The 25,248-nt window shown below is 41.4% G+C and overlaps 1 protein-coding gene across 1 annotated transcript in view; it reads right to left on the minus strand.

Moving 5' to 3' along the window:
- Cnst (consortin, connexin sorting protein) overlaps nt 1-25,248 on the minus strand; it is a 93,735-nt gene that overhangs the window by 30,449 nt on the left and 38,038 nt on the right. The window contains exon 3 of the mRNA XM_008849148.2: nt 7,532-7,722. Within this exon, the coding sequence (XP_008847370.1) occupies nt 7,532-7,722 (191 nt within the window). The remainder of the gene's footprint in view (nt 1-7,531; nt 7,723-25,248) is intronic.

A 25,248-nucleotide genomic window follows, 5' to 3' on the forward strand; every position in this document is an offset into this window, starting at 1 on the left:
GGAAAAGGAGAGAGAGAGAGAGAGAGAGAGAGAGAAAAGATGGCTCTAAGGCTGAAACAGAACACATATATTAGCACAATGCCCAGCACTTTGTGGTAATTGCTTAAGATGACTTGAGTAAGGGTCTGAATCACGTGAGCAAGATGCAGAACAGGCCCGTGTAATGAAGTTAAATGTTTTTTAAAGAAAAACTACAGCCTCTGCCCCTTTGCCCTATTCTTTCATCAGAGGTAAACAATTAGATTTTGTTTACCTGTATATTTTATATTTGTTAAGTTCTGTCTCTAAATATTATATGTAGATTTGCTATTTTTCTTTTGTTTTTGTTTTCATATTTTGACACAGGGTTTCAGGTGGTCTATGCTGGCTTCAAACTGGCTATGTAGCAGAGGATGACCTTGAACTTCGGATTCACTTCCCAAGTGCTGGATTACAGGCATGAACTACACACCTAGCTGGTATTTGCTGTTTCTTGATTTCTTGTTTCTAGCAGAGGATGAATGCTAAGTTGTTTTCCCTTCTCACTCCCAATCTTACAAACACATATAGTCTTTCATATATTCACCTATTCCATGCTGTTAAACTACAGTAAGAAGTAAACATTTAATGCTTACTTTATTATAAGCCAATCTATGTAGTAAACTATTTTATTTTCCTTGGAGTTCTTTATTTTTAGTGCTAGGGACTGAACCCAAACATTCTACCACTGAGCTATACCCTCAGCATTGATTTCAATTAGTTAAAAATTGGGAGGAAGATGGGGGCAGGAAGATGATTCAGCAGGTCGTGGTGCTTGCAGTCAAGTCTAGTGACTGGCCTAAAGACCTGAGTTCGTTGCCCAGAATCCACATAACAGAAGGAAAGAACTGACTTCACAAGTTGCCCTCTGAACACACAAACACACAAAATAAATATTTTAAAAGTTGAATTTATACATTGACTTATTTGTATCTGTGCATAGAAGTCAGAGGATAACTCATGAGAGTCAGTTCTCTCCTTCCTCTGTGTGGGCTCCAGGGACAGAACTCAGGTCATCTTGCTTGGTGGCAAGTGGCTTTATCCCCTGAGCCAGTGACAGCCCAATTTTAATTAATTACATTTTTTTTTCTTTGAGATAGGGTCTCTCTGTAGCCCCAGTTAGCCTGAAACGTGTCATGTAGACCAGACTGGCCTTAATCTCACAGAGATCCACCTACCTCTACCTCCCATTAAAGGTGTGCATCACCATACCTGGCTTAATTTTTATCTGATATATAAGGCCATAAATTCTTCTAGCTTTTTGAAATATAGACTTCACAATTGCTTCCCACACTATTGTATGGACATGTCCTCTGCCTGGCAAGCTAGACTGGCAAGCAGTAGACAGATGCCTTCTCAAGCTGGGATTCACCCGCTTGCTCTGATCACCACAAATGAACTTTCCATAGGAGGGGAGGGGCAGAGTCAGTCATGCCTTCTATCCATCCAGCTGGCCTGAATGGTACATGGGGGCAGGGTGGGGAGGCACCAAGGGGCAGGGGAAGCCAGAGAGAGGGGGTGGCCTTTGCCATCTTGGGCAGCAACCAGCAGGTCACAGGGTCCCTGCCAAGATGCAGAGGGGAGCCCATCTGTACCCATACTTCTGTAAGTAACCCCCTCACCCACTGATCTGTATGGAAGCCCAATAAATTCTCTGGTTCCCCAGACTGTAGTTTGGAGAAATTATACCTGGTTTTTTCACTGTGGGAGGAGGGGCTGGATGCCATGCATGCCTCCCAGAAGGAATTTTAGCAACACACACTCATCTTTTCCTTTATTGAATGCAATTTTTCCATGTATTTCTCACTCAAACAACTCCAAACATTCCACTAAGAAAAATGTCTAAATCTTCTCTCAGTCTATTTGGGTACATCTGTATTCAGAAGCAAGGAAATGACAGAAAAGTCTACCCCAAGAGCTTTCTGATCTGCTGTTGACAGTGCTGATGATCCTCTTGTTGGGATGTAGCTGCCATCTTAAAACTATCCCTTCATCTGGAAACTCCTTTCAGCTCTCCTGAGTAGAATCCTGTTCACGAATCTCTAGTCTTCCTGCTACCTGGTTTATGCCCTTATTTTGCTAAAATACATCCTTAATTAGTGACTTGTTATGAAAGAGAAGAAATACCAAAGGCCCAGGAGGAAGAATGTCCTTGGTATTAGTATTTCTGAAGAACTGCTAGGAGGCCAGCGTTCCTGGAAAAGGGCTGAGATAGGTAGTTTTAGGAAATAAGAATTAACTTAATTAGGAATTAGTAACAGAGAAGGATCACACAAATCACTGCAAGCCATGATAAGAATTTTGGCTTTTAGGGTTTATACTGACTACAATATTGTATAACTTATTAATTCAACTGTAAACCTAAAAATTTACAGCCAGTCTTGAAACAGATGCATCTTAGCTCTGGAGATTGTTACTGAATATGTCAATGCTGTTGTCATAAAATGCTTCTTTTAATTATACGGTTATTAAATAAATAATTTTTTAAAATTTCAAAAAAAATGCAAGAAAAAAAAAAGAATTTTGGCTTTTATTCTAAATGAAAAGAGATGCAGCTGGAGAGGCCTGAGCAGTGAAGTGACATGATCTGACTTATGTTTTATCTAGGGTCACAGTAACTGCCGTGTAAAAGGGGAAAAACCTAACACAAGAGTGACTGTAGGGAAGTTTCCACAGTGAACTTCCTGTAGAAATTCATATGGGATCTAATGGTGTCTTGTTCCATTAATCAGTAGCAAGGAAGGAGGTAAGAAGTGGTGGGATTGTGAGTACATTTCAAAGCACATCTGCAGGACTTGTTACGTACTGGGTTTAGATAAGAGGGAAATAACTTGTAAAAAATGCCTTCAAAGTTTTGGGCCTTAGCAATTGGAGAGATGGAGTTGATATTTAACAAGGGGAGACTCAGACAGCAGCAGATTTAAGACAAAAATCAAACTTTGAACATTGCAGGCAGGTGGATAGTTACGGCTGGAGTTTAGGAGACAGAATAAAGCCTATAAATGTCAGGCATGGTGGAGCACACCTTTAGTGCAAGCACTCTGGAGGCAGAGGCAGGTGGATCTCTGCAAGTTCAAGGCTAGCCTGGTCTACATAGCGAGTTCCAGGCCAGCTGGGGCTACAGGGAGACCCTGTCTCAAAAAAAAAAAAAAAAAAACCCCAAAAACCCATAAGGTGGAATGAAATCACCAAGAATGTAGACTGAGTAGAGTATTCACTCAATAACTGAACCCTCAGTGCCCCAACATCTACAAAGTAGTACAGTGTGGGAACTCAGGTGAGTCTGAGCAAGAATGGTAGGTAAGGGGGAAAGCCAAGAATGAGCATTCCTAAAGGGAAAATTAAGAAAAGCTTCAGAACTGGGTACTGTGGCTCATACCTGGAATTCCAGCCCTCCAAAGGGTAAGGCAAGAGGATGGCCATTAGCTTGAGACTAACCTGGCTACACAGTAAGTTCAGGCTACTCTGTCTCAAAAAAAAAAAAAGAAGATGCTTTAACTCTGATGAGTACTGGGATGTACTGGTTGAGTACTGGTTGAACACTTGCCTAATATGCACAAGGCCCTGGATTGATCTCAGCACCACCAAACAAGACAAAAACCTGATAACCAAATGCAGTATGAAGCCTTTCACTGGATCCATATTAGGGAAGGAACAGATATACAGAACATTTGTGGGACAACTTGAAAGAATTCAAATATGAGCTAAATATTCAAGGATAAAATTGTATTACTGTCTAATTTGGGGGGACTGATAATGGCCTTAAATTATAGAATGTGGGGCTGGTAAGATGGTTAAGAGCACTGGTTGTACTTCCAAAGGACCTGGGTTTGATTCCCAGCATCCACATGGAGGCTAACAACCATTGGTAACTCCAGTTCCAGAGGATCTAATGCCCTCTTCTAGTCTCCGCAGGCACTGCATGCATGGGAACATTTAAATATATACAGGCAAAACACTCATACACATACAATTTTTAAAAATTTAAAACGTTTTAAATTTTAGGATGTATCTGTTCTCCTGGGAGATACACATGCAAATATTCAGGAATGAAGTTGACACGATGCTGGGAAATTGCTTTAAAATATAGTGGAAGGGCACATGAGCTAATTCAATGGGTAAAAGCACTTGCTGCACAAGCCTGATGACCTGAGTTTAATCCCTGGAACCCAAGTAAAGGTGGGAGGAGACAGCCAACTCCATGGGGTTGTCCTCTGGCCTCCACACTCCCTCCCATCATACACATATACACAACAATAAAATAAATGTAAACTATTTGAGAGAGACTGGATGGATGAGAGAGAGTGAGAAAATATAAAAAACTGTCAAAATGTTAACAACTGGGGAACTTAAGGGAAAGGAGGAGGTGCCATACTGAGAATCACTGAAATAATGAAATGTACCTCCACCCCCTCGAGTTGTGTAATCCTTGGGAAGTGACAGGATCTTTGCATTCTGCACTGAGGTAGACTCTTCAACTGACTTCTGTAGCAATAGTGCCTCAGCATCCTGAAGCTTTGAGGATCCCTTTTCAGATTCTCAGTCTTGATTTCCAACAAGCAACCTCTGAATTGACAGTGAAGACAGAGTTGCGCCATGTTGTATTTACTGGGCTTTACTGTGTACCAAACACTATGTTATAAGCATATTATGGTCACTGACTCATTTAATCTACCAACCATATAGAGGAAGCCAAAAGCCATTTAGCTCATCAGGAGCAGAGCTCCCTGCACTCCTTTCCCAAGGAAACACAGACTGCTGAGATATTTAGGAATCATAACTTATAGGACTTAGGTATAGTACTGGTGTATTTCTGAGAAATAGGGCGGAGTTTTACTTTGAAACAAAACAAATCATCTTTAGTCCTGACCAAGATGATTAAGATCTTCCTGATTAAGTGGGACTTTAAAAAAAAAAAAAAGAACTATATCTGCATCTAACATAGGATAACCTGCCACAATGGGAAAAATATTCTTACTTTTTTTTTTGTTGTTGTTGTTGTTGTTGTTTGAGACAGGGTTCCCCTGTAGCCCCAGCTGGCCTGAAATTCCCTATGCAGACAGGTTGGCTTTGATCTCACTGATATCTACCTGCCTCCCAAGGTGTTGGGATTAAAGGTGTGTGTCACCACACTCAGTGTAAGGTTCAGGTACTTCAATTATCTCCAAATATTTACACTTGTATTATTCAAGAACAAGAGTATTTGACTCTACAACCTATGATACCATCATCCACTGGAAAATAAACACTGCTTGGGCTGGAAAGATGGCTCAGCAGTTAAGAGTGCTTGCTGCTCTTCCAGAGGACCACAGCTAATTCCTAGCCCCCATGCTGAGTGGCTCACAATAGCTTGCAACTCCAACCTGGGGATCCAACATCCTCTTCTGGACCCTGTGGGGGAACATGTGTGCTTAGGCACACACACATGCATATGTACACACACACACACACACACACAAATATAAATAAAACCTCAAAAATAAAACTTTAGCCAGGTGTCGTGGCACATGCTTTTAGTCCCAGCACTCAGGAGACAGAGGCAGGAGGATCTCTGTGAGTTCAAGGCCACCCTGGTCTACATAGTGAGTTCCAGGTCAGCTGGGGCTACAGGGAGACCCTGTGTCAAAAAAAAAAAAAAAAAACCAAAAAACAAAAAACTTTAAACAGTGCTACTTAATATGAAGCCCATATTCAAACTTCTTCCAGTCTGTTCCACAAACAGAGGCACAGACTATAAGAGCAAATTCTAGTACTAGTGCTGAAGGACGTGATTTGAGACAGAGTCTTAGTTGCCCCACTGTGAACAGATGGCAAAAACTTAACTGCTTAAGGTCACAAAGGGATGGAATAACAACAATGACCACCTTTTGCAAACTAATCTATTGTGCAAATGCTACAAAGGCTGAAAGTCAGGGAAGGCTGCCTTGGGGTGGTGGTCCTCAATGGTGGCAAGTTGATATCATTTTAGATGTCAAACAGCTGGCTATACTTTCTCAAAGATCCTCCTCAACCCAAGCAGGAGGTTATATAAATTTGTAAAAATATACATCTTGCTGGGTAAGGAGGCAGAGGCATGTGGATCTCTGTGAGTTCAAGATCAGCCTGCTCTACATACTGAGTTCCAGGCCAGCTGGGGCCACAGGGAGACCCTGTCAAAAAGATACACACACACACACACACACACACACACACACACATATAATACACACATACACACACACATCTTAGTGCCTTGGAACAAAAGCTATTTCACTTTTTCAAAATTAAAAATTACTGTTTAGTGAAAAGGCTAAAATGAAACAGAAGTAAATGAAATGAAAAGTAGGGGCTAGGGATGTAGCTCAGTTGACAGAATGCTTTTCTAGCATGCAGGAAGCCCTGAATTCAATCCCTAGCACCATATGAACTTGGTATACTAGCTCATGCCTGTTATCCCAGCACTTAGGAGGTGGAGGCAGAAGGATCAGAAATTCAAGACCGTCCTTAGCTACATAACCAGTTCAAGATCATGATGTCTGAGATACACGACTGGAACTTTCTCCATTCCCAAGTACCAGTTATTTTCATTTTAACTGCAGAGAAAATGCAACCCACAAATATTTAATTTTTTCCTGAGTGAGCTCCTATGTAAGGAGGCTTCCTACTATCCTAAAGGCCTCCTCTCTCCAGGCACTTCACCTTCCAAAATATCCTCCCAAATATCAAAGAATTCTGTTTCTAAACATCCAATTGCATTCTGGGCATCTGGGGTGTAGCTCAGTGGCAGAGTGCTTGCCAAGCATATGGGAGGCTCTAGGCTTGATCCTCAGCATCACATATACACAAAGAAAATAGCAATGACATTCTCATTGTTAAAAGTTCTCAGCCCCTCAAACTAAGGCCTTAACGTCATGAGCTATAGCATCTAACCTCTGTCTTTCCATCTTAATCTTTGCTATCCCACTGTGCCTTTCACAGAAATATCTCACTTTTTCTCCCCCTGATAAATTTCTAACCATCCTGAATAGCCTGGCTCAAGAGCAACCTTCTTTCCCCATTGTCTGCTGGGCAAAGCTAATCACCCATTTTGAATGGCTGAACCTAAACATAGGCTGACACTGACCATCCACAATTCTACACATGTGTCTACATATTTATATTTCTCCTATACCATATTTGCCACTCTTTAGGACATATGCTGTTATTAAGTCTTTGTTTCTTCAGTGGCTAGCATGCCTTTTGGCATCTAGTTAGAGCTTACTAAGCTCCTGCAATATTGAATCCTCTTTGTTCTTAGCTGAATCACTAAATAAAGGAGTTGGCCACTGTCCAAACAAACTATGAATTATCCAAGGCCACAGTGTGGCCGCCACTTAGGAATAAGACAAAATGTCCACTACCACTCATTCTGGGTCATCTACCCCTGGGCTCAACAACAGGTGGAATGAATGGATTATAAAAACTAGATTTTAGATGACTCAAGTTATGGAAGCAGTGTTCAGTGAGGCTGAAAGCAGAGGGTTTGATGTCACACCTGATGAAGGAAGAGTGGAAGTGCTCTGGAGTCCATCTGTTCAACCTCACCACGGATAAACGAGAAGAGAGGCTGCAGAGCTGGAGTTGGAGCTTCTGGTGGGTCATTAGCGTTCACTTCGGCAGCCTCCTCATCCAGAGCCTGCGAGGCTGTACTCGGTATCGTTCCTTGCGTTAAAGGTATAGCATCTCCTACAGGAAGTGAAGAAAATGCCCGTGTTAACAAAGATCCGCATCATGGAGAAACATTTGAAAACAATTACTCCTATTAATCATAAAACTTTCAAATAAAATTAATCATAGGAGGGGCTGGAAAGATGGCTCAGAGGTTAAGAGCACTGACTGCTCTTTCAGAGGACCCAGGTTTGATTCCCAGCACCCACATGGTGGCTACGAACCGTCCTTAACTCCAGTTCTAGGGGAATCAGAAGCCCTCTTCTGACTTCCGCAGCATTGCACGACACGGGTGCACTCACATACATGCAGGCAATACACTCATACACATAAAATAAAAATAATAAAATATTTTTTAAAAAATTAATCATATGAAAAACTCAGAAACCAGCCAGGATGGTAGTGCATGATGCTTTCAATCCCAGCACTCAGGAGGCATAAGCAGGCAGATTTCTGGGAGATCAGGCCAAGCCTGTTCTACATAGTGAATTCCAGGCTAGCTTGGGCTATAGGTATTATGGAAAAATTCTTCGAATAGCTAAGAGACCAAGCATTCACCAAGGAGAGAGTCAGAAAGTTTGTTTATTCCTTTCTCATGCATGAAGTCCTGGAATCAGCAACAAAGGCTTTTGGATTTTCCAGGTCTCAAACTGAAGTACAGATGAGGATTAAACAGACAATTTTAAGTCATCATTTTATGGTTAGCACCTGGGCCTTATGTTTCTTTTCATGATGGGCCATGTTATCTCAGGAAAATTCCTTCCCAAGGTCACTCAGACAACACAGCTTACAAACTAGATATCCTGACCCATAGTGGGTCAGGACGACTACCACCTTTTGCTCTATAGCTAAGCCAGGCTAATCGGGCTAGGACCCAGTCAAACAGTCCTTACACTTTACAAAAACTCTAATACCACCAGCAGAAGTTTAGAGACCTGACATGTTTCATCTACACTTCTCTTGGACTAACTGGACCAGGTACCTCATTAAACCACTTGGTGAACCTACCATTCTTTTAGTTTTACATCTTTATCAATAGTCAGACATCGAGAGTGGAAAGCATCACAGAGCTTCAAGATATTACAAAGTAACAAAACATTCCAGGGTAGTGAAAACACCATAGAGCAATAAAACATCTCTGAGCATCCTAGGGTTATATTTCAAGGTATCCACCCAGTAAGTAAAACATACGAACTTCGAATGGCCTAAGCTTACAAGGACATTATATAAGAATACAGTTAGTTATATATTCTTATATAATATTTATATAGGAATACTGTAACTTTTCCTTATCACAGGGAGACTGTATCTTAAAACAAACTCCAGGATTCACAAGTTATTGTCCACATTAAATTAAAATTGTGTGGGGCCAGCAAGACAACCTGAATTCAACCCCCAGGACCTACATGGTAGAAGGAGAGACCCATTTCCCATAAGTTGTTCTCTGACCTCCACATGTGTATACAAGCACACATTCGAACATAAATATGATAAAAAAAATTTAAAGACCCAGGTGTGGTGGTGTACACCTTTAGTCCTAGCACTTGGGAGGGAGAGGCAGGTGGACACCTCTGTGAGATGGAGGTCAACCTGGTCTCCATAGCAGATTCAAAGTCAGCTGGGGCTATAGGAAGACCCTGTCTCAAAAAGACAAAACATTAAAGATTGGGCTTATGCTGCATTGCTGCTATTAGCATACATGTAAACCACTTTTGCAGAATTATAATTAAGAGAATCAATAAAATGGGGGCTGGAGAGAGATCAGTTAATAAAGTGCTTAGTAAAGACTTGAGTTTAATTCCCAGAATTCATGTTTAAAAAAAAAAATCTGGGTATAGTGGCACACTCCTATAATCCCAGTGCTGGGGAGGCAGAGAGAGGCAGATCTCTGGGGCTCACTGGCCAACTAGCCTAACTTATGTGGTGAGTTCCAGACCAATAAGAGACTTTTGTCTTTTTAAAACAAAACAAAACAAAGGTGACTGCGCCTGATGAAGGACACCCAAGGTTATTCACTGGTCTCTGAGAGGGTAGACACATGTACACACACACACACACACACACACACACACACACAAACAATCTACCAATAGAAAGAGGTACAAAGAAATGTATGCAGATTACAGCCTGACCAAACACTTGATTCTCCCAAAGGGAAAACAGATTATAGTTTGACATTCTGGCTTCTCTCAAATAAAACAAATTTGAGCAGGAAAATAAGTGTGAGAAACTAAGCATTCTCTTTGAACTCTGGCCTGATAACATTACTTCTAGACCCCAGGAGTATGGTGGGAATTCAGGTGCCAAAGCTACCACCAGTAAAGTGTTTTTCCCTATGAAAAAGAAATAATGCGAACTTCTGAAAATCACTGACCCATCCATAGCTCCTGAATGCACAAATCTTAAATTTTAATGATTATAAATTGTAACCTTAGCCTTCACTAAAATCTATCAACTACAAAGTTCATGTTCCAATCAGATCAAATCAATCTACTTGTGCACCTTCAGCTAGTCTGTCTCAGAAAGGATCATTCCTGGTGATACAGGGATTTGCATGCACCAAAACTCAGGCTGTTTTCCTATGGTAGTATGCCCAGAACCTTGCCTTCCTCTCCTTCCAAACAAACCCACTGCTCCACCATACTGGCCCATTCTTCATCTCCCTAGGAAAATGCTCCATGCCGTCCTGAGCTGTTCCAGATTTTAAAAGCTGGAAGAGTTCACTCCCATCAGTACTATTTATTTCCTACCCTTACAAACTAAGTATCATTCCCTGTAACTATGATACTAAAGTCAGTTTACTTTCCTCTGAACCCTGCACCTGACTTTATTGGGTTTCACTACAGCAATTGGTGTAGCCACATCTTTATTAGATACTAACCCCTGCTTCACAGGGGTTGCTTTACGTATGATGTTGTATCAATTATAATCCAGCACAGTTGTCCTCAGCACCACATTCTCAAGGATTACAGTTCTTTTATGAAAATGACATATGTTGGGCTAGAGAGATGGCTTAGTGGTTAAGAGCACTGACTGCTTTTGGAGAAGACCGGGTTCAAATCCCAATGCCCACATGGCACCTAACAATGGTCCATAACTCCAGTTCCAGGGAATCTGACGCCCTCTTCTGTCCTCCATGGGCACTGCACACAAGGGTGCACTTGCATACACACAGGCAATACACTCATACACATAAAATAAAAATAAAGTTTTTAAAAAATGATGTATATTGACTTTTGTTAAGAGAATCCTTTTCTATAAGTTTTTACATTGGTTGGTCTCTAGATGTGTATGGTTCAGTTATGACTTGCTATTTTGCAATGACAGTATTTACAAAACCATGTTCTTTTTATTATTATTATTACATTTATTTACTTATTTATTTTGTATGTGCATATGTGTGTGCACATACCAAGGCATGTGTGTAGAGGTCAGAGGACAACTTGAGGGAACTGGTTCTCTCCTTCTATCATGTGGGTTCTGGGAACCAAACTCAGGTGGTCAGTCTTGGTAGCAAGCACCCTTAACCACTGAGCCATCTTGCTGGGCTAAGTTAATCTTTTCTGTTCTAATTTTCTTTTACTTTTTTTTTTCCTTTATGTGGTGCTAGAGGTGGAACCCGGGGTGATGGGCATGCTTAGCCCGCACTCTACTGTTAAGCTACATCCTAAGACTTTGCTTTCACGTTTTGTTTATTTTTATTTTAAATATATGAGTGATTTGACTGCATAGTAAGTGCAAATGCCTGCAGATGCCAGAAGAAAATGATGGATCCCTGGAACTAGAGTTATAGACAGCTGTGAGCTGCCATGTGGGTGCTAGGAACTAAATCCAGGTCCTCTGCAAGGACCAGTGCTCTTAACTATTGAGCCCCCCTTTCAAAATTTCTAATCACATGGTAGGACACAGGACTGAAAGGGCAACAGTGCAGGAATAGAAGGCAAAAATCTCACAGATGGCAGTAACTAATCAAGAGCAAAAAATATCAGACAGAATGGGGTCGTGAAAGATGCTACACAGAATTTAGCAAGGCCTAGAAAAGATAGTGGCAATCGGTGCTGGAGACATTGCTCAGCAGTTAAGAGCCCTGGCTGCTCTTGCAGAGGACCCAGGTTCAATTCCTAGCACTCACATGGCAGCTAACAACCATCTGTAACTCCAGTTCCAGGGAATCTCATGTCCTCTTCTGACCTCTGTGGGCACTGCATGACATGACACGTGTACTTACATACATGCAGGCAATACACTCATACACAAAATAATTTTTTTTTTTAATTTTTAAAAAGATTGTGGTCACACTACACTTTTATAATGATGGGGACACTGATGACATAAGTTATGAGGAGGATGTGTAGGCATGGGGAAAGGATAAGAAAGGCCAAATATATTTCAAAGGGTGCACACTAGTACTCATGACTATAGGCACACAGGCTTTGTTCATACTGTTCCCTCTACCCACACTGTCAGCTTTTAGAAACCACCACTGTAACCCCAGGAGTTAACACTGAACAGGTATTCAAATACATCTCAGGTGAGACCAGCTTGGTCTACATAGCAAGTTCCAGGCCAGCCAGGGCTACATAGTGAGACCTTGTCTCGAAAATAAACCAACCAAACAAAACCCCAAAACAAAATCAAACAGCATCTCAGGAAAACAGTTGCTGATGTGTATCTGGGGGCACTACAATCCCTACCCACTGTGTCCCAACACTGCTCTGGTTTCATTTCTGTTGTTGTAATCAAATACTCAGACAGAAAGCAACTTAGGGAACTGAGTTTACTTGGAATTCCAGGTTATGGTCCATTATTGCAGGGGAGTCAAGGCAAGAACTTGAAGCATTGCGTCCACAGTCAAGAGCAGAGAGAGACCGAACCCGACGATCCTTGTTTCCTTGCTTTCTCCTCTCTCATAAACTTCAGAACTCAGCCCATAAAAATGGTGCCACCCACATTTAGGGTGGGTCTTCCCACCTCAACTCAAATAAGACCTTGGCCACAGGTCCACCAGATCTACATAATTCCTCTTAAGACTCTCTTCCCAGATGATTCTAACTTGTGTTAGGTTGACAGTTAAAACTAACCAGCACAAACACTATGAAGCAACCATTAGAAGTTATAGACAAGCAACTGAAATCCACCATGGAGACTGAATAAGATATGGGCTCTGAGCCAGACTGCCGGGGTTTGAACTGGCACAAATGCTTTCTATCATTGCAACTTCAAAAGTGAGTCACTGTAAACCTTAATTTCCCCACGTTAAATGAGAACTGCTGCTCTTATTTCCACATAATTTCTTCTAAGAAATTAAATTTAAATAAGAAATATGGTAGGACGCTCTTCTGTTGTTCACAATTCTAAGCCTTTCAAATATGAGCAGTTTTTAAAAGTAGTATTAGGAAACAGCTTTCATAAGAATATGTTCTTTGAGAGGCTGGAGAGATGGTTCAGTGGTTAAGAGCATTAACTGCTCTTGCAGAGGACCCAGGTTCAATTCCTAGCACCCACATGATGGTTAACAATCATCTTTAGCTCCAGTTTCAGGAGATCTAACATCATCTTCTGACCTTGTTGGGCACTGCATGACACAAGTGCACTTACACACATGCAGGCAATACACTCATACATATAAAATAAAATAATAAATAAAATATTTTTTAAAAGAGAGTACGTTCTTTGAGCACTGGGCATGGTAGCACATGCCTTTAGTGCCAGCACTGGGAGGCAGAAGCAGGTGAACCTCTGTTGAGTTCAAGGCCAGCCTGGTATACATGATGAGTTCCAGCAGGTTAGCTGGGGCTACAGGGAGACCCTGTCTCAAAAAAAGACCAAAAAAGAAAAAAAAAAAAAAAGAATATGTTCTTTACGTTCTTTGGCCCAAGTGTAGAAGAATTAATGCTTTCACTGTATTGAGGCAAAGTCAAATACCACTTCTACTTAGGAGCAAACCACCCTTTTTCATGTCTTGTCTTGCTGAGGCCGGAGGCGGGAAGTGTTCTGCAGAAACACAGCTCTCCACACACTCAGAAGAAAAGCATGTGCACAATTGTTCTGTGGCAAACTGTAGCAAGTCATCTATAAAACAGTTCCTGTAAACACACTTCAAGCAAAAGTGAGACAGTATGGCATAAAGCCAGAGTGTAAAGGATCACACCCCGAGTGTACCAATATCAGCAATACTGGGCAAATCACTTCATTTTCCTGAGCTTCAGATTCCTCATCCATAAGTTGGAGCTAATTACAGCACTGCTTAGTAAGGCTATGGTAAAGATTAAATAGGCTAATATGTATTAAGAATATCCCACAGGGCTATGCTTTAAAATTTGGCAAACCAAGATTCGAACATGGTGGCACATACCTGTAATCCCAGTACTTAGGTGGCTAAGGCAGGAGGATCCTGTGTCAGCCTGGGTGTATACAGTGAGTTTCAGGCCAGCCTAGGCTATAAGACCCTGCCCCACCCCCACTCCCCAGAAAAACCCCAGAGGGTGGAGAACTCATCAAAATATAATCAAATTAAGTCTGATATGTCCACAAAATTTGACATTTTAAGACTACAGGCACACAGGCTTTGTTCATACTGTTCCCTCTACCCACACTGTCAGCTTTTAGAAACCACCACTGTAACCCCAGGAGTTAACACTGAACAGGTATTCAAATCCATCTCAGCTGAGACCAGCTTGGTCTACATACACTGAACAGGTATTCAAATACATCTCAGGTGAGACCAGCTTGGTCTACATAGCAAGTTCCAGGCCAGCCAGGGCTACATAGTGAGACCTTGTCTCGAAAATAAACCAACCAAACAAAACCCCAAAACAAAATCAAACAACATCTCAGGAAAACAGTTGCTGATGTGTATCTGGGGGCACTACAATCCCTACCCACTGTGTCCCAACACTGCTCTGGTTTCATTTTATTTTTATTTGTTGATTGATTTGTTTCTTTTTTCAGACAGGTCTCACTATGTATGTAGCCCTGGCTGGCCTGGAACTCACTACATAGACCAAGCTGGCCTCAAATTCACAAAGGTCTGCATGTCTTTTCATTTTAACCAGTTTGAAGTATGTAATTCAGTGTTATTAAATATATTCGAGTATTATACAACCAACACCAAAATCCATTTCCAGAACTTTTTCATCATCCAAGGAGAAACTGTATACATTACATTAAACACTGCCATTTCCTCCTTCTCCAGTTCCTGACTGTGTAGTTTACTTTCTGTCTTCTTCAATTTGCCCATTCTAAGATCCTCATGGAGGTGAAATTATGTAATAGTTACCCTATTTCACTTCACGGCTTCAAGGCTTATCCATACCATAACATACATGACTATCACCTTCTTTTAAAGCTGAATCAAATCCCAGTGCATATACATACCACATTCTGCCCATTCATCCATCCATGGGCATCTGCATTGTTTCCACCTTTTGGCTATTGTGGATATGTGGATAATGTGACTATGAACCTTGCTTTACAAGTACCTGTTGGAGTTCTAACTTTCAGTTCTCTTGAGTGTATACCTAAAAGTTGAATGGTTGCAATTATAAAATAATTCTGTGTTTAACTTTTTGAAAAACTTCTCTATATCTCTTGTAATTTAAAATTTGTATCAGTCACTGTCCTGGGACTTCAATATCTATGTTTCCTTTTTCTCCCCACCTATGAAACAGAGATGCTATTACTTCCCAAAGACTAATTGACTGATATTTCTACAACAATGATATGCTTACATAACAATGATATTTTATAAAAAAAAATACTACACAGCATTCTTCCCACTTAATTCCATGACTCTGGGGACAGTTTTTGGTATGGAAGCCCTAGGATTAGAAGGATTTGAAGGACACAGAGCAAAAGAGTGGCAAAAGAGGCAGCTCCCAGCTCCCTTATCTTCCTGCATCCAACCTGTCTGCACCACCTCAAGGACTGACACAAGGCACTTACCTCCGTTACCTAGTTAGGAACCCTTTCAGAGTAGGAAAGTGGCAGGCATTGCTGGAAAATATTATTAGGTGATCACAAAGTCTGCAGTCAAGTAGCTGGGTCACAAAATGACAGTGAAAGCCAAAGAAGAAAAGCTGGGAATAGTTTCTCTCAGGGAAACTGGGGTATTCAAAAGTGCTCGTGTAAATTGAAAATTACAAAGTCATCCATGGTTCATGGAAAGGACACATGCTTAGAGAAAATCTGAGAAGACCCGGGGTTTTCACCCCTGGATGACTAATAAGTTCTGCAGTGGAAGCAGGAAGGGAAAGCTAAGGCAGAAATACAAACACGTGTGTCTAAATGCTAAAAGAAGGAAGACCTGAACCCAGAGTCAACCAGTAAAGACCAGAAGAGGAACAGAAGCTAAGTCTCCAGACAGTCAAGAAGTGCCACCCCTCTGTGTTCCAGTTTCCACCATCACAAGATTCAAACACCCAGTACTCAGCAACAACAAAATCCACAAAGTGTACAGAGAAACAGTGTAGAGTAGTTCATGCAAGGAAGGAAATCAGACGACAGAAAACACCCCGAAACATCAGACCTACCAAAGAATTTAAGTCTGAAAAATGAGTAGAGAGCTAAGGAAGCTATAGACAGTGGAACTAAGGTAAACCAGGAACACAACATATGAGCAAAGGAGAGTATTAAAGACACAAATGGTACAAGAGAATGGAAGAGTGTTTAATGCACACAGGGGTTCTGTTTAGGGTGATACAAGTGTTAGAAATAGGGGTCAGGCTGGGCGTGGTGGTGCACGCCTTTAATCCCAGCACTGGGGAGGCAGAGGCAGGCGGATCTCTGTGAGTTCAAGGCCAGCCTGGTCTACATAGTGAGTTCCAGGACAGCTGGGGCTACAGGGAGACCCTGTCTCAAAAAGACCAAAAAAAAAAATGGGGGTCAGAACTGTGTATATTATGAATGCAATTACTATCACTGAATGAATGAAATTGTGGTATACAGTGAGTGGTTAGAAGGGCAAATTTATGGTTTACTGTAATAAAAACGGTAAAAGAAAACAATACTTTCAGTTCTGTGATTTTGTTATAGTCCTTGAGTCATTGCATAACTTATTCTTCAAAGTGTCTTAGCCAATAATGCCAATGCCTATTTCATCCACAATCCTGGAACACAGATCCTGTGTAAGTGTAAATGCATGGTTTATATAGTTTCCATGCTAGACTTTTTTTTTTTTTTTTTTTTTTGGTCTTTTTGAGACAGGGTCTCCCTGTAGCCCCAGCTGTCCTGGAACTCACTATGTAGACCAGGCTGGCCTTAAACTCACAGAGATCTGCCTGCCTCTGCCTCCCAAGTGCTGGGATTAAAGGCCACCGGGTAGACTTTTTATCTCAGAGTTCTTAACTCTGAGATTCTGGCTACAGCTAGAAAATGGAGGAAAGTGCCTCCATTTAAATATCTTCAGTTTTTATCTAAATGCACAGACTAGGCAAAGAGGAAATTCCACTTCCTCCAGTATTATGAATGAGATAAATCTGAAACAGAGACAAAGTCTGGGACCTGACCTGGGGTCAAAGGGATGTGTGGTGTAATTATGGCATGATTGCGACTTGTTCTATCCCCTCAGGCCACAGCTTCTGCCTTCAGGAGGAGTCAGGCAAATGCAGGGCTGTAGTTAAGAGGTTAGACTGGGGTCATACTGTCCTATTAACTCAAAGTAATAAAGGTGGCACACAGTGTTCCCAGAACCTGGCAGACACTGTACCTTTGACTGACTGTTGGGCATGTAGTTCCATGTCAAGCAGGGATGAAAACATAAAAACAGTCACTGGGCTTTATTTCAGGTGACATCTTTGGTAAGGTTGTTGTTGGTTTTGAGACAGGATCCTGTCAGACAAACCAGCTGGCCTGGGACTCACCACGTAACCCAGGGTGACCTCAAATTTGTGGGTGGGTCCTCTGGCCACTTTCTCCTGAGTGCTGGGGTTATAAGCCTTCACCACCATGCCAGTTGTAGGCGGCACCTTACAAATTACTGATAACACTTAGGACTGTTTTGAAGGACTCGGGTATGGCTGAAAGGAAACACTTCTCAGCTCAGTTCTCTATGTATCAACTGGTGCTATGGCATCCTCTGGACAGCGCCTGGACAGCTTCAAAAGAACACTCTTATCCTTCTGTGAGATGTCACAAAAGGCGCTTTTCCTGAGCACAAGATGCACACCTTTTTTACAGCTTGTTTGCTTTGTTGAATGCTGAAAGAGACAGGGTTCAAACTACTCATTAAAGACCTTAATAAATCATAGTAAGCCATGGCCTAGGTCTATAAAGCCTACTTCAGTACTTAGTACCTGCAGCCAGACTATCCTTGAACTCAAAGACCTTATTTATTTTCTTCTTTCAGATATAGGCCTTATTACATCACACACACTATCCTATACTCAATATTTAGATTTACAGATACACAGCAGATTTGCGAAAAAGCATTTCACAAAAATGAACTTCATGAAACTCCACGGGAATTGAACAAATGTGTGCCAGAGGGCGCCCATGGCCCAGACAGTCTATGTCCCTCAGCTCTGAAGGCAAGAAAGCAGGTGACCCCATGGGCACCTGCACCCTCCATCAAAGCGCCTCCTCTATTCCCTCCAGTTTCATCACTTTCTCGAGCTTCCTCCAGGCTGTTTTCATTTTGTATTCATGGCACAATTAGTACATATAAATATTGCTGGGAATTAGACTCTAAATTATGTAGAACATGCCAATTAGCACCAATGTTGGAAATCTCTAATTTTCCTTTTAAACATTTGATCAGCTGTTTTACATGCTAACACATCTTATTAAAAACTAAAAATATGCAAGGGATTTACCCAAGCATGCAATTACTTATGCTGATTCTTAAACTTTACTTTTTTACAAAATTCTTAAATTTCTTATACAGGTCCATAAACAACTCAAGCACCCAAGTTTCATATGAAATTAACATAGCACTTTCCATTACTGGTACCCTAGCTTTGTTAATATCAAAATAGCTAAGCTACACCATATTTTTTAGTTTATTCCAAGAACACTAAATTTATCAGATTATCAAATACAAAACATTTCTTGATTCTCTAGGATAAATAAAGGTAAACAAAATTCTCAAATTTATATGACCTTATAAGAAAGTATTTAATCAAGGTCCAACAAGGTGGTTTAATGAGTAAAGGCACTTGCAGCAAACCTGACTGCCTAAGTCTAATCCCTAGAACTCACATGGTGGCAAGTGAGAACCTACTCCCACAAGTTGTTCTCTGGCCTCCATACACCTGCCACAGCATGCATGGGCACTAAATAAATGCAATAAAAACAAACAACTGAGAAGTCAAAGTTATAAATATCCTGGATGGATGTATCCATTAAGTTGGCATCAGGTGAATTCTCTAAAATCAATAACCAAATATTCTTAAATATAGCCCCTAAGATACTACTCCCTTTTCTCTAATGTTTGTTTTCATTCATCTATTTATATGTATCTGTATAAATATTTACATGAATATGGAGGTCTAAATTTCTTAATTTTTCCCGCATATATTGCATTACTTAAAAAACATTGGTGGGGGGCTGGAGAGATGGCTCAGTGGTTAAGAACACTGGTTGTTCTTGCAGAAGACCCAGGTTCGAATCCCAGCACCCACATGGCAGCTAACAACTGCTCCGTAACTCCAGTTCCAGGGGATCCAACAGCCTCTTCTGTCCTCCGCGGGCATTGCACAACATGGGTGCACTTACCCACATGCAGGTAATACACGCAGACACATAAAATAAAAATAATAAATAAAAACTAAAAAAAAAACATTGGTGGGGTGGTGGCACATATCTTCAATGCCAGTACTCTGGAGGCAGAGGCAGGTAGATCCCTGCAAGACCAAGCCCAACCTGGTTTACATATATTGAGTTCCAGGCCAGCTAGGGTGACATAATAAAACCCTCCCTTTCTCAAAAAACAAAACAAAACAAAACAAAACAAAACAAAACACGCACATTAATGGGACTTGATGGAGAACACTGGTTTCAGGACAGAATTTGAGAGGCTGCACTGAAAGGGCAGCTCAGTTTAGATACTCTCTCTACTTTAAGAGCATGGCTGCAACCATGAATCAGTGACTGCAGAAGCAACAGAGAGCGGCTTCATCTGTCCTAGGTCCCACCACAACCCAGCACAAGGCAGTAAGGAAAACAAAACAAAACAAACAACCTAAAAACAGAACTGCCACACCCTCAAAGGGGCCTTGCTTGCCTCAAACTCAGGTACTGACATTCTCTTGGCAGGCTGTAGAAGGAAGGCAGCTTCAAAGCTGGCCTCAGTGATCCTCAATTCTTCTGCCTTAAGCTCACAGCCCTGACAGATCTGAGTCTCCTTAACTTCTCTCCAGCCCCAGAGCTCAGATTCTGCTCAGCAGAGATCCCCGGCATCCCCCACATAGATTATCACTAGGGCTGGCTCCATCACTTCTCACCTTACACTGACCTGACCCATTCAGCATATGCACTGCAGCTCCACTGTGTCTCTTGCCTTGTTCAAGCCTGTGGGGAAGGTCCAAACTGGCTGTTATAATATAAACTATTTCTGTTGTGGACCTTGTTATTCTCCCAAGTCTCAGGTGCTCTACTCTGCTACTTCCCCTCAACTGATCCTTTCCTTTTACTCTCTTCCAGCCAAAGAAGATATAGTGAGCTGCCAAAACACAGGACACTCTCTCCTTGCCTTCCTGGCTACTCTGCATTCTTCCTCCTCATCCTCACCTCTACTTGACTTGGACTTGTTCTACCTCAGCTTAGATATCATTTCCTCCTGGAAGCATCTTGACTCTGCTAGGACAGTTTTTCCTCAGCCATGGACTTGCTTATCCCTATGAGGACTCAACTTTGTTAGACTGCCCTTGTTAATTCTTAGCTCCCTTACTTGAACATAAGAAACTGAATGGCAAGTTCACCAGCCACGTATACAGTGCCTGATATAAAAAACTCAATAAATACCTGTTGACTAAAAAATCCTACATGGTTCTATAAATTAATATAATGAAAATAATTTTTAAAAGCACAGGACTTTTCTGTTAGGCAAAGCATCATTGTACCTCAATTAAAAATTTTTCATGGTACGCAGAATAAAGGGTCCCCCAAATGATTGTGTCCCAATTCTGACACTATAACTGTTCCCTCACATTACAGAGGAACTGAGGCAGCAGATGGATCAAAGACTGCTCACCTGTTGCCTTAGAACTGGGAGGTTCTGCTGGATCACCTGGGTATGCCCTGTATGTTAACAAGGTCCCTTACATACAGCCGAGGGAGACAGCAGAGTCAAAGTGGCGCGTGAGGACTCCACACACTGTTGCTGGTTGTGAAGATGGAGGAAGCCAGCCATACACAGGGCTAGAAGCTGGGAGGGAAACTGACTCGTAGTTTCCAGGAAGAATGCTGATAACTTCACTTTAGCACAGAGAGCAAAGTCAGACTCCTGACTTAACTGTATGAGAGATCATTTGTGCTGGTTTAAGCCCCTAAACTTGGGGGAAAAATTTAGAGGAAACATTTTTTTACGAATATATTTTAGGCTGGGGAGGTGACTGAGTGATAAAGTGCTTATAGCACAGGCATGAGCTCCAGAGTTTGGATCTGTATGAAGCCAGGCCCACCTAATCTGAGCACGTGGAAGGTGAGACAGGATTCCCCAAAGTTGGCTAGCTAGATACGGCAGACCAGAATTGGTGAGCCCCACAGTCAGTGAGAGACCCTGCCTCTGAAAATAACATGCAAAGCACGTGAAGAGGACACCTGACACCAATCTCTGGCCTTCACATGCACACACATGTGTACCCATATGTATGTGAGCATGTATATACATATGCACACACAACACATTCATGCATGGGCAAAAAATAATAATACATTTTAACAGGGAGATCCCCCCTCCCAAGGAGATTTGGCTAGCCCTTAAAATGTCTTCTGATTCAAAAATGATTTAATTCTATATAAATCAGGGACTCTCTCTCTCTTATTCTCAAATACAGGAAACAACCACCTTGCAGAGGAGATGTGATCTGCCATCATCGTTCAAGCCTTCAGTGAGAGAAGAGTAAAATGAGAGGCTAGTATTTTTGTATGTCAGTTTCCAAAGATTTCAATTGTAATTTCAAAGAGCTGGAGAATCTACAGGGGCAGAGATACAATTAAGCCAGAATTCAGAACTTCAGAAACATAGTATAGTCTGTAAGAAAACAAACTGCCCTTACCTACAGAGTGAACCCAAAGGTTATGATTCCAGAACCCCCCATGCCCCTATTCTACCTCCTCTGGGGCCTCAGACAGGCACTTCAGGGTTTAATTTAAATGCACTTAGGTAGAGTATGAACATTCTTGCTCACCACGGTCCCCATCAATCCCAGCCACCTCAGGGTGTGGATTTCCAGCAAAATGACTGCACTAGGCTTGTGAATCTGTGGGGCTTTGTGTTTGTTTTGTTTTGGGTTTCTTTGTAGCCCCAGCTGGCCTGAAAATCACTATGTAGATTAGGCTGGTCTCAATCTCATAGAGATCTGCCTGCCTCTGCCTCCCAAGTGCTGTGACTACCATGTCTCACTAGGCTTGTGAATTTGGAGGCCACTTAGAAAAGTTCTTCTGTGGTCAAAGCCAGACATTTAAGATGAAAATGGGAATTCATTTGAATATGCCTTGGCAATTCATATTTTATGGTATCACTAGTTATTTTAGCTATTGGTAACATGCCAGGAGGCATGCTATACCTAACATTAAACTAGGACAGAACTGGAAATATGTTTGTAGAAATATACATTAGAGGAGAGAGGCAGAGATGCAGAGTCTGAAAAGAGTGATTTAAAAAAACCTGTGGCTGGAGATGGAGCTTGGGTGTAGAACTCTTCTTGCACAGCATGTACCGAAGCTCTAGTTCAATACCTAGTACCACCAAATAAAAATAAAAATAAAACTCTGAAGACTTAAGAAAGAATCGACAAAAGACAGACTGGGGGCTAGAGAGATGGCTCAGCAGTTAAGAGCACTGACTGCTCTTGCAGAGGACCCAGGTTCGATTCCCAGCACCCACATGGCAGCTAAGAACCTTAACTCCAGTTCCAGGGGAATCTGATGCTCTCTTCTGACCTCCAAGGCATTGCACTACACAGGTGCACTCACATACATGCAGGCAATACACTCATACACATAAAATATAAATAATATATAAAATATTTTAAAAAACCCCAGAAAGACTGGCAGTCAGCTTCCTTTCATACTCTGAATTCTCTGTGACATGCCACTCAAGGATCCATCCTGTGATACAACAAGAACTACCATTTACAAGCACTTGGTTTTGGCTGGGTACTCTACAAAAGGTTTTATCCACAAGACAATCCTGTGGGATATATGGGATCAGCTTCCTTACAGATGAGGAAAGACTAGGAAGGAAATAATTTCCTGTTCTTAGATCACACAGGCAGCAGCACCAAGCAGAGCCGAGCTTCCCTCCTCATTGCACTAGCCTGACGCCACGCCACAGATCCATTTCCAAGGTTCGTCTTCCTCTAGCTTTGAGCCCTCCATGTCATCCTCCAGTTAGACACATTGGGAAGGGCACTGCTGGATGTGGAGGGTCAGGTTAGAAGGGTTTTTCTTTCTTGATTTCCACGTGCTGTCTACCTCTGCTTCAGGCTATTTACTGAGCTGTTTTGTCTAATGCTTAGGAACCATGGTGATTAGTGCTGGGTAAATACCAAATGTTGTTATGGCAATCACTGGACACTTAATCTGAACCTGTCTATTCAGTCATCAAAAATTAATGAGCCATTGACTACCAGGGGCTGAGGAAAGGGAGGAGTGGGGAGTGACTGCCTATGGGTTCTTAGTTCTTTCCCAGGGAATCAAAAATTCTGGAATTCAATACTAATATGGTCAAATTTATGGCTATCATAAAATCACTACACTGTGCACTTTAGAAAGGCAAACTTCATGGTATATTAATCATATCTTAATTTTTTAAACTTGCAAGTATTTTAAGGGGGCTGGAGAGATTGCTCAGTGGTTAGGAGCACTGGCTGCTCTTGCAGAGGACCCAGGTTCGATTTCCAGCACCCACATGGCAGCTAACAACCAGTTCAGGGGAATCCAATGCCCTCTTCTGACCTCTGCAGGCATTGCACAATGTGGGTACACTTACATACATTTGGGCAATACACTCATACACATTAAAAAAGTCAGACATTGCTTTAATTCCAGCACTTGGGAGGTAGAGGCACATGGATCTCTGTGAGTTCAAGGCTAGCCTGATGTACATAGTGAGTTCTAGGCCAGTTAGGGCTACACAATGAGACCCTGCCTCAAAAAAAAAAGTCAACAATTAAGAAATGCTGACAAGAATACAGAAAAACTGTACCTCTCACACATTTACAGTAGAAATATTAACTGGTGTAGCTATACTGGAAAACAATTCAGCAGATCTTCAAAAGTTAAATATAAAATTACCTAGGCTACACCAATTCAATGTCCATTGATAAATAACAGAATTGAAAACATGATGTCCACACAAGTGTTTATAGAAGCATTACTCAAAACAGCCAAAAAGCACAAAAAAAAAACATGCCCAACATCTGAAAAATATATAAATGAGAAATGTGGTACATCCATACAATGGAGTATTATTTGATCCTAAAAAGAAATGGAGTCCCAATACATTTTATAATATATGTGAACCATGAAAACATGTTACAAGAAAGAAGCCTGTCAAATAAAAGCCTGTTTACTGTATGATTGCATTGATACAAGTGCCCAGAGAGGGCAAATCTATAGAGAAAGATAGTAATAGCCTCCAAGTAGGCTAGCTCAAAGAAATGATTGCTAACAGATATGGGGTTTATTGGTGTTGCAGGGTTTTTTTTGAGGTACTGTCTAGCTGACCTGGAACTCACTATGTAGCCCAGGTTGGCAACTCTTGTGCTTCTACCTCCCAAATGCTGGTTTACAGGCATGAGCTACCATGCCCAGTGGGGTTTCTGTCCTTGAACGTGTAATATCAGTCTAGAGAGGCAGAGTCAAGGTCCCCTGAATGAAAAGTTCACATACATATGGCATATAGCATGTTTACCATTAGATCTTTTAAGAAAAATGCATCCCTTGACAAAAATCATATATTTTAAGTCAACTTAGAAAAGACAAAGGAATATTAACAGTCAAATTATGAGTTACTTTTACTGGAGGCCAAATTATGTTACATTAAAAAGCCATCAAATTCCTTATTAAATAATATTTGCAAAAATTGTAATATTTTTCTTGCATGTACATGCTTGGTGTACATGAGTGTATGAATGTTTGCATGTGTGCATGTGCATGTAGAGGTTGATAGGCCAGGGGTTGATGTCAAGTCTCTTCCTCAACCACACTTCACTTTATTTTCTGGGGCAGGGTGATTCATTGAACCTGGAGTTTGCCAATTCGCCAGTCTAGCTGGCCAGCTGGCCCTAAGGATCCCTTCTCTGCCTAAGAAACATGGGGGTTACATGTAGGCCACCATGCCAACCCCACTTTTTTTTAATAAATATTTTATTTTTATTT

Source organism: Nannospalax galili, unplaced genomic scaffold (genome assembly GCF_000622305.1).
Source record: "Nannospalax galili isolate Female #2095 unplaced genomic scaffold, S.galili_v1.0 scaffold543, whole genome shotgun sequence".
Classification (NCBI taxonomy): domain Eukaryota; kingdom Metazoa; phylum Chordata; class Mammalia; order Rodentia; family Spalacidae; genus Nannospalax; species Nannospalax galili.